The following is an 11,346-nucleotide window of genomic DNA, read 5'->3' on the forward strand; positions in this document are numbered from 1 at the left end:
CAACCATTTATTCATATTTTTTACCCATTTGCAACTGCTCCATTAGCCAATCAGAGATTAGTTTACTTTACCTTAGACCAAGTAAACTCTGTGTGGTCCAAGCCAATAATAACTCCTTTTTGGACAGTTTAAAAATATTCCACATTAGGTAATCCTCCGATTCAAAGTCATTGGTGAAAACCGATCATTTTACTGTGTCTTCTCGCCCTATGCTTTGTAAATATTTTTTTTCATCATGCCTTATTTAAAAACAAACATTATGGTTATTATTTTGTAGTTTTACCCTTGTAGAGGTTTCATGTTAATTTTGTTTTAGAGATCTTTGAAGTTCAATAAAAACGGGAGAAACGTCTCTTTTTTATATAAAATTTATATTTGTTTCCGTGTGTCTTTTTTCGAATTGAACTCGGTTTCTGGTCGAGTAGTCCGAAGTTGATATCCGCCCCCGGTGGGAATCGAACCCACGACCCAGCGCTTACGAGGCAGACGCGCCTTCAACCGAGCTAACTAGGCTGGCCGATACAGCATTTCTCGCGAGTTGAGATTTCGATCAAAATCGCTCGAACTTATTCACGAACAACGAAATAAATTAGGTATGTACATATAGGTACCTATCTCGTCTACTAAAAGTTTCCCTGGGCGGGGTTCCTAGAACGATTGATTTGGCCGCAAATTTGCTTTATGGCTAGCGTGCAAAAGGCTGAAAAGGAGTTCGCGCTTCTTTAGTCGCCTTTGGTTCCGGGCTAATTTCACGAAATGAGCGTTTCGGTCGCTATTTGAAAGCTCAAGAAGAGTTTGCATTTCGCATGATTTTAGATTTCGGCCCATGTGAGGGCCAAGTATCTCAAGTTTGGCAGAAAGATTCGATAAGCCTATGTAGCTAGATACATGAGGTGTAGAAGAGGCTATGCTAGGTAGATCAAATGTGTCTGTGGGCCGCGTTTTCAGAAGGTACGGTCTCGGTCGTTATTCAGGTTCAAAATCTCGAAATTTCGACCGAGCCTTATTACGTCATCATCGTATATTTTTTGTCTGTCCGTTCCGTTGGCCAACATGAAAAAGTTCATATCTCTTTGTAATGGATCGTGTAAACGCGGCGTACTGTTGCCGGCGGTGAGGGATTTTTTCATGGGGAAAAATCCCTTTTTTAAAAAGTCTAGCGCGAAAATTTGAATATTGATAATTTTTGAGCAGTGTGATTTTTGGATCTAGAAATTTTTGGTTTTTTTTGATTTTCTTGTAACTGTCTTGCTGTACCTACTCTCATCTTTTATGTAAGCAGGACATATATAGATATAGAGGTAAAGGTAAGTTCATTGTCCCCTAGAGAAATTAAGATCTTTGGCATCTAGAGTTCTGTGTCACAGTAGGCACAGACAAATCTCGAGATATGTTATCAGAGCCAGTAGTGATAGCATCTTGAATCTACCAGGCTCTCATTGGTTCTCTGAAGCTAAGTGACACTGGACGTTGTTGTTGTTTGAATGGACGACCATATATCTTTGCAGTTGCATGCTCAAAATCACTGAGGCAGGGTGAGCTTAATGTGAGGAGGAGGTTGATCGTTGTTAGAGAGAAAGGGAGGGAGAGAGAAAGACTCTGTGGCTAAAAACTTTAGGGGAGTGCAACTTGAGTTGAATCAAGCAGAGCAAAATTTATAATAAAATCATCTATTGCAGTGTTTCTTAATTAGTTTGGCCCGCGGAACCCTTTTCAAAAGGTGAACATATTTACGGAACCCTGAACTTTCAAGATTGCACCCCCCACCCCCTTATTATAAAAATACAACAAGTTTTTTGTAAAAAAAGCTGTGTAAGATGAAATACCTAGTCTAAGATGGTCGTTTTGAAACTGCATTTTATCTAGTGTATGATTTTTCCAAAATATCTCGCGGAACCCTTGCCGTCAGCTCGCGGAACCCCTAGGTTCCCCGGAACACCAATTAAGAAACACTGCTTTAGACTACGACACGGAACCCTTGCCGTCAGCTCACGGAACTCCTAGGTTCCGCGAAACACCAATTAAGAAACACTGATCTATCGGACCAAGTCAAAGAATCAAGTGATAAATTGGGTTTGGAAATGATCGAGTCAAAATTAAGCGAGTGGTGAAATCTCACTTGAGTACTATCCCTATCTCAAACCTCTTTAAACTGCATAATACATGCCCATAAAATAGTGTTGATTCAGGTGTTTTTTTTTTTTTTTTTTTTTTTTTTTTTCCAATGGTTTTCAGAGTGATAAATTGAGTTTGGAAATGATCGAGTCAAAATTAAGCGAGTGGTGAAATCTCACTTGAGTACTATCCCTATCTCAAACCTCTTTCAAACTGCATAATACATGCCCGTAAAATAGTGTTAAATCAGGTGATTTTTTTTCCAGATAGGTATTCAAGTAACTATGCTGGACAGTTGAGTACAACAAAGCACATCAATGAAACATATAATCTAGCTTCCTAAAGAGAAAAAGAAAATTGAAATTAATAATCAACTAACAATGGATTCAAACAAAAAACAAGCCGAGCCTTTTTTCTTTGCTGATACAAAATTACCTTTGAGGGACTTAAATGGACTGGATACCCTAGATTCTGTTCAGACCAGCAATAACGCTAATAATAATAAAATTGGAGAAGATAATAATGACGAAAAGGTTGGAAAAAGTGGACAACCTTTGAGGGATGTAAAAGGAAATGAAATTCTAAATACCGTTCAAAGCGTCAATAACGCTATTGATGGTGAAAGAGGAAATGATGATCATAAAATTGGAAATGAAAATGGAACTAAAGTCATCAACTCAGACGGAAAAAGTGAACTTCGTACTCAATCTACTGGCCTTGGAGAATCCCATAGCAACCTTCCCCTGGATGCGCAATCTGAGGTGCGCATACATCCACTCCTGCGCAGATCAGACCATCCTCTTCTGCGCAGATTAGAACTAGGCTGGCAGTTTGGCCTTGAAGGGGGGAAAAAGAAATGTGATTAAGGGCAGCGGCGATAGCACGTTGAAAGCTCCAAGTCCAGTTTCCCATAGATCATTGAAGTGAAGCAACGGTTTACTCCCTCTTATTTGACATCAACAAATATTAATAAGGAGGACAGCCTAGTGGTCAAGTTCCTTTGACAGCAAAACTGTCTAAAAAAAAAAAGAAAAAAAATGGGACTCATTTCTTTCGTTCAATAATGAATGACCATCCTCTCTTGTTTCCAGTTATTGGCCGTCACCTCCATGGAGGATGTCCAGGCGGCTGCCATCTCCTCGTCACAACTGGACGAGATATCATTTCCAAATCAACAAGAGAACCTCTCCAAACCTTTCGTGAAACGTCACAACCCTCCAGATGAGTTAACAGCAAATGAACAAGCATACATCTCCACACCTTTCCTAGCTAATAATGAAGTTATTGATCCTGTAAGGAGAACATTTGAAGCCAGACCAAAGGATGCCTTGGATAAAAATGACCTTACGGTTGGTTTCAACGGCAAAATCGATGGATATCTTCAAGGAAAGCCCGTTTTAAATGGAAGATTCGAAGAAGCAAATAGAAGATTCGAAGATAATAATCAGTTAGCTATTGATCCTGTTAGGAATGCATTTGAAGCCAGACCAAAGGATGTCTTGAATAACAATGAGTGAAACGTCACAATCCTCCAGACGAGTTAACAGCAAATGAACAAGCATACATCTCCACACCTTTCCTAGCTAATAATGAAGTTATTGATCCTGTAAGGAGAACATTTGAAGCCAGACCAAAGGATGCCTTGGATAAAAATGACCTTACGGTTGGTTTCAACGGCAAAATCGATGGATATCTTCAAGAAAAGCCCGTTTGTACAAACCTTTCCTGAAGATAGAGTGTACTCAAGTGAAGCTGATTAAGTAAGTATTTTAAAGATGGTGCAAGAACTGGAAAATGGCAGTTGGTTTCATAAGAATTGAAAAAGTAGAAATGATGCTAATCATGGGTTTTTTTATGGTGAAAATACCTATATTTTCGAAGAAGTCTAGTATGTACTCGGATTGTAGGGGCCCTCCCATGAAAGAATGAACCTATGCAAGTGAAACTTTGATTTGGTATTCTAAAGAAAGTACAAGAGCTGGAAAACTAGGGTTTGTTTTGAAACATTTATTAGGGAAGAAATAACGTAATTCAAAGGCTTTTACTGAAACATTACCTGTTTTAAGAAGGAAAATTGAAATTATTGAATTGAATTCCGGACTTGCAAGGAAGAATCAGGGCTGGATTTTGCTTTTTTTAAAAATTTCAAGTATTTCACGTTTGTTTTTGTTTACAAATCGTTTCATTTTACGTTTTCCCGATTAATCGGTTATCAGTCGGCTTGAATAAAATACGCCTAGACATATTTTTTTCGCCGAGACCAATCTGGACAACATTCCTTGAAAATGTTTTCGCTAGTTTTCGCAAATGGTGGGCGAACTCCGGGCGGGAATCGAACCCGCGACCTAGCGCTTCCAAGGCAGGTGCGCTATCCTCCAAGCTAACTAGTCTACTCCTTATTTATTTTCAGCGGGTGTGAAAGCTGGTGTCATAGGAGCAGCTGGGTTTGCGGCGTTCTCTACTCTAATTGACATGTACTTCAGCCGATTCCCGACGAAGGCGGATTTTTCCCTAAACAGATGAGGTTCTCGGAACGGTTGGCTTTGTCCTATCCTGCCTTCCCTCTATCTTCGCTTTCGGAACGATAAGACAGCAGCAGTTACAATTCCCTCTATCAGACAGGTCAGTAAAAAAAAAAAAACAACCAAAATACGCCTAACTTTGATCATTCAACTCTTTGAAGTTTCCGGTTATTCACATCTGAATAAATCGCCTTTAGCTGGTTACCATGGCAACCGGTAACCAAGGAAACACGTCATGCTCAGCTGATTTCAAGGTCAGCAAAAGAGGTGATTTTGAGGTTAAAGGCCGTTTCTAATCTTGTTCCTTATCACTTTTTTCCCTGATAAAGAGAAAGTACCGGTGTGATAAAAGATTATCGCCTGTCAAATTCTAGTCTCTTCCATTCAAATTCATTTTCCATTCCACTCCAGAAGTTTTCCAGTCGTGTTTGATATTTTTATCAGGAAACTGGAGGGTAGCGCGCCTGCCTTCTATCCTGCCTTCCCTCTATCTTCGCTTTCGGAACGATAAGACAGCAGCAGTTACAATTCCCTCTATCAGAAAAAAAAACAACCAAAATACGCCTAACTTTGATCATTCAACTCTTTGAAGTTTCCGGTTATTCACATCTGAATAAAAATCGCCTTTAGCTGGTTACCATGGCAACCGGTAACCAAGGAAACACGTCATGCTCAGCTGATTTCAAGGTCAGCAAAAGAGGTGATTTTGAGGTTAAAGGCCGTTTCTACTTTCTAATCTTGTTCCTTATCACTTTTTTCCCTGATAAAGAGAAAGCACCGGTGTGATAAAAGATTATCGCCTGTCAAATTCTAGTCTTTTCCATTCAAATTCATTTTCCATTCCACTCAGAAGTTTTCCAGTCGTGTTTGATATTTTTATCAGGAAAAATGTTCTCCAGATTTGTGCAACCCAAGTTGATCGCTACCCAAGCCAAAAACCTTTCCACTACATCTCAGGTAATGTTTTTGCTCCAAGTATAAACTAACCAAATGGATATGTTTGAATTAGTTACAGCATGGTCTACATTCTCTCCACTACATCTCAGGTAATGTTTTTGCTCCAAGTATAAACTAACCAAATGGATATGTTTGAATTAGTTACAGCATGGTCTACATTCTCATGTTAATGTGTTAGGCAAACTCTGGGCAGGGAGACTGTTTGGATGTAGTCCCTGAGTTCCCACAGAGGTTAACCCTTAAGTTCATACCGTATCACATATGATACATGAACTTCTCGGTACCACTGCTGCGATCTGTTAGACTTTTTTTGAACTTTTTTTTTCCCTGATAAAGAGAAAGTACCGGTGTGATAAAAGAGTATCGACTGTCAAATTCTAGTCTCTTCCATTCAAATTCATTTTCCATTCCACTCCAGAAGTTTTCCAGTCGTGTTTGATATTTTTATCAGGAAAAATGTTCTCCAGATTTGTGCAACCCAAGTTGATTGCTACCCAAGCCAAAAACCTTTCCACTACATCTCAGGTAATGTTTTTGCTCCAAGTATAAACTGTATAAACTAACCAAATGGATATGTTTGAATTAGTTACAGCATGGTCTACATTCTCATGTTAATGTGTTAGGCAAACTCTGGGCAGGGTTAGGATAAGGTTCGCCCCAGGTGGGAATCGAACCCGCTACTTCTAAATTCATTATGATAACGCCACCAAATTGTTCTGCTGGCAACTAAAATTAAATTTTACACCCGTTTTCTCTTGAGGGGAACAAACCTTTTTCTTTCAGAAACCTGATACAAGGCTAATGGGCAAAGCAACAAAAAATAGCTAGTTTCCTCTTCTTCCCAGCCTTTTCCTATTTAAATAGGGGCAGCATTTAAAGGAAATAGCTAGTTTAAACGTGTTAAGCTGAGATTAGTAGTAAAAACAAGGTGAATTAGTAAACAGAAAGCAAGAAATGTTTTAGTGCGCCCACACAAGGGACACCAAACAGAACAAATCTGATTAAAAAAACTGTTCATTTTGAAAAAACAATAAAACAAGTAGTAGATGGGTGAACAACCACTGGAAAGTTTTCTCAAAGCTACAGGACTGATGAAACTAGTGAACTCTGATGCTGATTGGTCAGGGGTTCTTGATAGGATTATAGCATGAATAGCATCTGAGTTTAAACTTGGTTTATGTTAAACCGTTGGGTGAAGCCAATCAGATTGCTTCATCCAACTATTTTATTTAAACCAAGTTTATACCCAACCATTAACAGAGTTCATGTCCCATAGCTTTCAGTGTTGCAGCATTTCTTTACATGCCATCATTAGGTGACCGGATATCATCAATTTTCGTGTAGTCCCTGAGTTCCCACAGAGGTTAAGCAAACATTTTCACATGACATTGTAGATGTTATGTTTTATGTAAACACAGACAAAACGGTACTTGTTCAAGAGTCACGCCAATGAAAAATTGCTACAAGAAGGAGCTAATTGGGTGAAGCCAATCAGATTGCTTCATCCAACTATTTTATTTAAACCAAGTTTATACCCAGCCATTAACAGAGTTCATGTCCCATAGCTTTCAGTGTTGCAGCATTTCTTTACATGCCATCATTAGGTGACCGGATATCATCAATTTTCAAGATCATCTTGACCAGCTGTGTTGACAAGAGGATCTGCTGTTTCTTACTTCTCAACGCTTCAATCACATTCTGTTGTTTCATATCATTTGTTCCGTTCAACATACAGTCAATACCTAGTGCAGGATTCACCTCTTTCACTTGTCTGGACTTCACTTCAGTGAGTGTCTCGATGGGGGAAAGACCAGAGTTCTCAGCCAAGGCAAGTGGTATACTCTCTAGTGCATCTGCAAATGCACGGAAAGCATACTGTTCAATAGAAGAGATCTTGTCTGCCTCTGCTGCCACAGCAATAGCACAGCTAACCTCTGCTGCACCTCCTCCATACACTACTCTGTTCTCTGTCACTAGATTCCTCACTACACACAGAGCATCGTGAATACTTCTCTTTGCTTCCTCAATAATCATCTTGTTGCCTCCACGAATGAAAATAGTCACTGCTTTGGAGTTCTCACACTCTTCAATGACCAGCATGTGATCTTTGGTTGTGCCAAAACTGATTTCCCTGACAAGTCCAGCCTTGCCAAGCTTCTCACTGGTGAGTTCCTCAAAGCGGGGCACAATTCTTCCTCCAGTGACAATAGCAATGAGTTCAATGTCGGTATGACCAGCATGTGATCTTTGGTTGTACCAAAACTGATTTCCCTGACAAGCCCAGCCTTGCCAAGCTTCTCACTGGTGAGTTCCTCAAAGCGGGGCACAATTCTTCCTCCAGTGACAATAGCAATGAGTTCAATGTCGGGACCTCCCACCCAACGCACAGCGGGCAATTGTTTCTGCAGCAGCAAGTGATTGGCCTCGTCATCAAATCCCCACTGACAGATTGCAAGTGTGGCACCTGTAGCTTTCACTTTGTCCACCATTGAGGCAAACTTCTCCTGTTCATACTTTCTCAACTCCTTGTAATCCTCAACAGACTGAACATCCAAGTTGTGTTTGGTCTTGGGACGGGGAGGTTCAAAAGGACATGTCAGGATAGCTAACTTCACATCACGCAACTCCTTGGGCATTTGAGGATGTGAGAAATCCTTATCAATGACAACTCCCTTGACAAGCATTGTGTCTTCTAACTTGCCACCCACTTTGCCTTCAACTTTGATGAGTTCAAAGTTGACATCTCTCTTCTCCAGGTCAGCAACTGCCATGACAGCATTGACAGCTATTTCTGCCATCTGACGGTGACATTTGTTGATGATCTTGGAACCCAAGGTGGTCATGGCAGTCTTGATGAGGGGTTCCAGATTGTCTGGGTTCACAGGGAAACTGTCAGCGATGGTTTCTAAATGTTTGACAGCACACTGGGCAGCCAGTTCAAAGCCATCAGCAATTCGGATGGGGTGAATACCTGTTGAAGAAAAAGAATAGTGATAATCAATGTATTGAAATCAGAGCATATCATCACTTGAGGAATACAATCTCCTATAAACTGTTTTGCACACTTTTTAGGAGAAGCCAAGTCAAAAATATTTGGGGAGAAAATATAAATAAATAAAGTTTCAAGATCATTGTAAATGAGTAATATATTTACCTTTATCCAACAGATGTTCGGCTTGCTCTAACAAAGCTCCGGCCAGAACAACAACTCCTGTAGTACCGTCTCCAATCTCATCATCCTGAGACTGTGACAGCTGAACCATAAGCTTGGCAATTTCATGATCCACATCCATCAATTTCAAAATAGTTGCACCATCATTAGTCACTGTTACATCTCCGTCACTAGACACCATCATTTTGTCAAGCCCTTTGGGTCCCAGTGAAGTTTTCAGTGTGTTGGCAATGTTCTTAGCGGCTACAATGTGACTTTTGATGGCATCATTTCCAATGATTCTCTTTTGCTCTTGTTGGTTTCTCAAGATGATAAATGGACGACCAAACTCGTCCATCATCAATCCTGGAATCATACCTCCAGACATTTTGCACAAGGTCTGAAATAGAAACAAAAGGAAAACTATGAATATTTGTGTACAGGAGATAATTATATTTGAATCGTTCCCAAGAAGAACGGCCTATGTGATTTTTGCTACTTTTCAGGAGAGACATTTTAATACAGTGATGTGGAAATTTATCCCAGAATCATGTTTTCTTACACATAGGCCCTTTTACATGAAACCTTTCACTTCTTACTGTACTTAGAGGGATATTATAAAGAAAAGTCTGTAAAGGATTCTGAATGTTAACAATGAACTTATTATTATTATTACTTTGCATGCAAAATTACAAGGACGGGACTTCTGAATTACTTAGTGAACTATTAGCATGCACTAATTAATATCAAATCAGTATTTTTTTATAATTCTAATTTATTTATTTTTTGACGGGTCATACAACCGAGACCACACTTATTATTATTATTACTTTGCATGCAAAATTACAAGGACGGGACTTCTGAATTACTTGGTGAACTATTAGCATGCACTCATTGTTTAAATTTCAAAGTATCTCTGAAAGCAGGAAAGTACACTGTAATGTTACAAAACAAAATGTTGGGTAATCGGTTGACTTCCTAATTAGACAGTCAAAAATCACGCTCAACAGGTGTATCGCACGGGTCACACGGAACTGAAAGGGGACACCCTGTCCTGAGGCAAAATCATTTCACATAGGCCGTTATTCTTCTGAAATTTTACTCAAATCTTCACGAAGTTGGTCGAAAAAAAACGACTTCCGATTTTCTCCCCCCAAAACTGATTAGTGCATTGAAACAAGGAGATCACAGAGGCCCCAACTAAAAAATAAAAAAAAATTGAAGATTTTCACATAGGCCGTTCTTCTTGGGAACGATTCATTTGTTGTACGAACCTTTCCTGAAGATAGAGTTTACTCAAGTGACGCTGATTAAGTATGTATTTTAAAGAAGGTGCAAGAACTGGAAAATGGCAGTTGGTTTCATAAGAATTGAAAAGGTAGAAATGATGCTAATCATGGGTTTATTATGCTGAAAATACCTATATTTTCGAAGAAGTCTAGTATGTACTCAGATTGTAGGGGCTCTCCCTTGAAAGAATGAACCTATGCAAGTGAAACTTTGATTTGATATTCTAAAGAAAGTACAAGAGCTGGAAAACTAGGGTTTGTTTTGAAATATTTATTAGGGAAGAAATAACGTAATTCAAAGGCTTTTACTGAAACATTACCTGTTTTAAGAAGGAAAATTGAAATTATTGAATTGAATTCCGGACTTGCAAGAAAGAATCAGGGCTGGATTTTGCTTTTTTAAAAAATTTCACGTTTGTTTTTGTTTACAAATCGTTTCATTTTCCGTTTTCCCGATTAATCGGTTATCAGTCGGCTTGAATACAATACGCCTAGACATATTTTTTTCGCCGAGACCAATCTGGACAACATTCCTTGAAAATGTTTTCGCTAGTTTTCGCAAATGGTTAAACTTTGCTTTTTTTTAATTTCAAGTATTTCACGTTTGTTTATGTTTACAAATCGTTTCATTTTACGTTTTCCCGATTAATCGGTTATCAGTCGGCTTCAATAAAATACGCCTAGACATATTTTTTTCGCCGAGACCAATCTGGACAACATTCCTTGAAAATGTTTTCGCTAGTTTTCGCAAATGGTTAAACAAGGGTTTTCTTCTTTTAAATTAGAGCCCGTTCCCACCTGTCGTGATTTTCATCTGTTTCTTTTTTTTTTTTCGAATGTCCTCGTAGGGTCCTGTATAGGCAAACCAGCGATGTTCGCAAACAACACATTCGGTTAAAAATCTGATGAAACTCACGACAGGTGGGAACAGGCTAAATTTTACCTAGAGGGTAGCGCGCCTGCCTTGTAAGCGTGGGTTCGATTCCCGACGAAGGCGGATTTTTCCCTAAACAGATGAGGTTCTCGGAACGGTTGGCTTTGTCCTATCCTGCCTTCCCTCTATCTTCGCTTTCGGAACGATAAGACAGCAAGGGAGAAAACGACTGGAACCTTTAGGACTCGTACTGCACAAAGGGAACAATTGGGCAACGGTCAGCCATTGGTCTATTTCTGGCTTAAAAATAAGTCTACCTTACTGGCCTTTGAAGTTTCTGCAACTTACTAGTTTCAATTCGGCAAAAAAAAAAAAAGAAAAAAAAAAAACAAAAACAAAATTTGACTGGGCAGGACTGATCTCCCTTACACATTGAAC

The 11,346-nt window shown here is 39.3% G+C and overlaps 2 protein-coding genes and 1 long non-coding RNA gene across 4 annotated transcripts in view; 2 read left to right on the forward strand and 1 right to left on the reverse strand.

Moving 5' to 3' along the window:
- Positions 1-1,172: 1,172 nt before the first annotated feature.
- Positions 1,173-2,524, forward strand: LOC113467473. Its single transcript, XR_003391539.1, has 2 exons — positions 1,173-1,307; positions 2,382-2,524. It is a non-coding gene; the product is annotated as an uncharacterized LOC113467473 (long non-coding RNA).
- Positions 2,525-5,916: 3,392 nt separating this feature from the next.
- The window catches only part of LOC103509286 (malate dehydrogenase, mitochondrial-like), a 29,981-nt gene continuing 24,551 nt past the window's right edge, over positions 5,917-11,346 (forward strand). The window contains exon 1 of the mRNA XM_026823667.1: positions 5,917-6,119. Coding sequence (XP_026679468.1) covers positions 6,051-6,119 — 69 coding nt within the window. The 5' untranslated portion in view covers positions 5,917-6,050. The remainder of the gene's footprint in view (positions 6,120-11,346) is intronic.
- LOC103509282 (T-complex protein 1 subunit epsilon) lies at positions 6,295-10,482 on the reverse strand. Of its 2 annotated transcripts, XM_008473882.3 has the most exons (5): positions 10,355-10,482; positions 8,749-9,145; positions 7,958-8,565; positions 7,218-7,817; positions 6,295-6,928 (listed from the first exon to the last, which is right to left on the reverse strand). In XM_008473882.3, exons 2-5 carry the CDS (start codon positions 9,131-9,133, stop codon positions 6,893-6,895), a joined length of 1,629 nt encoding a protein of 542 aa, XP_008472104.1. In that variant the 5' UTR covers positions 9,134-9,145; positions 10,355-10,482; the 3' UTR covers positions 6,295-6,892. The 2 variants fall into 2 exon arrangements, with proteins under 2 accessions (XP_008472104.1, XP_017299614.1); XM_017444125.2 differs by lacking the exon at positions 6,295-6,928 and having other exon boundaries at positions 7,128-7,739; positions 7,880-8,565.

This window comes from Diaphorina citri, unplaced genomic scaffold (assembly GCF_000475195.1).
Source record: "Diaphorina citri unplaced genomic scaffold, Diaci psyllid genome assembly version 1.1 scaffold482, whole genome shotgun sequence".
Classification (NCBI taxonomy): Eukaryota; Metazoa; Arthropoda; class Insecta; order Hemiptera; family Psyllidae; genus Diaphorina; species Diaphorina citri.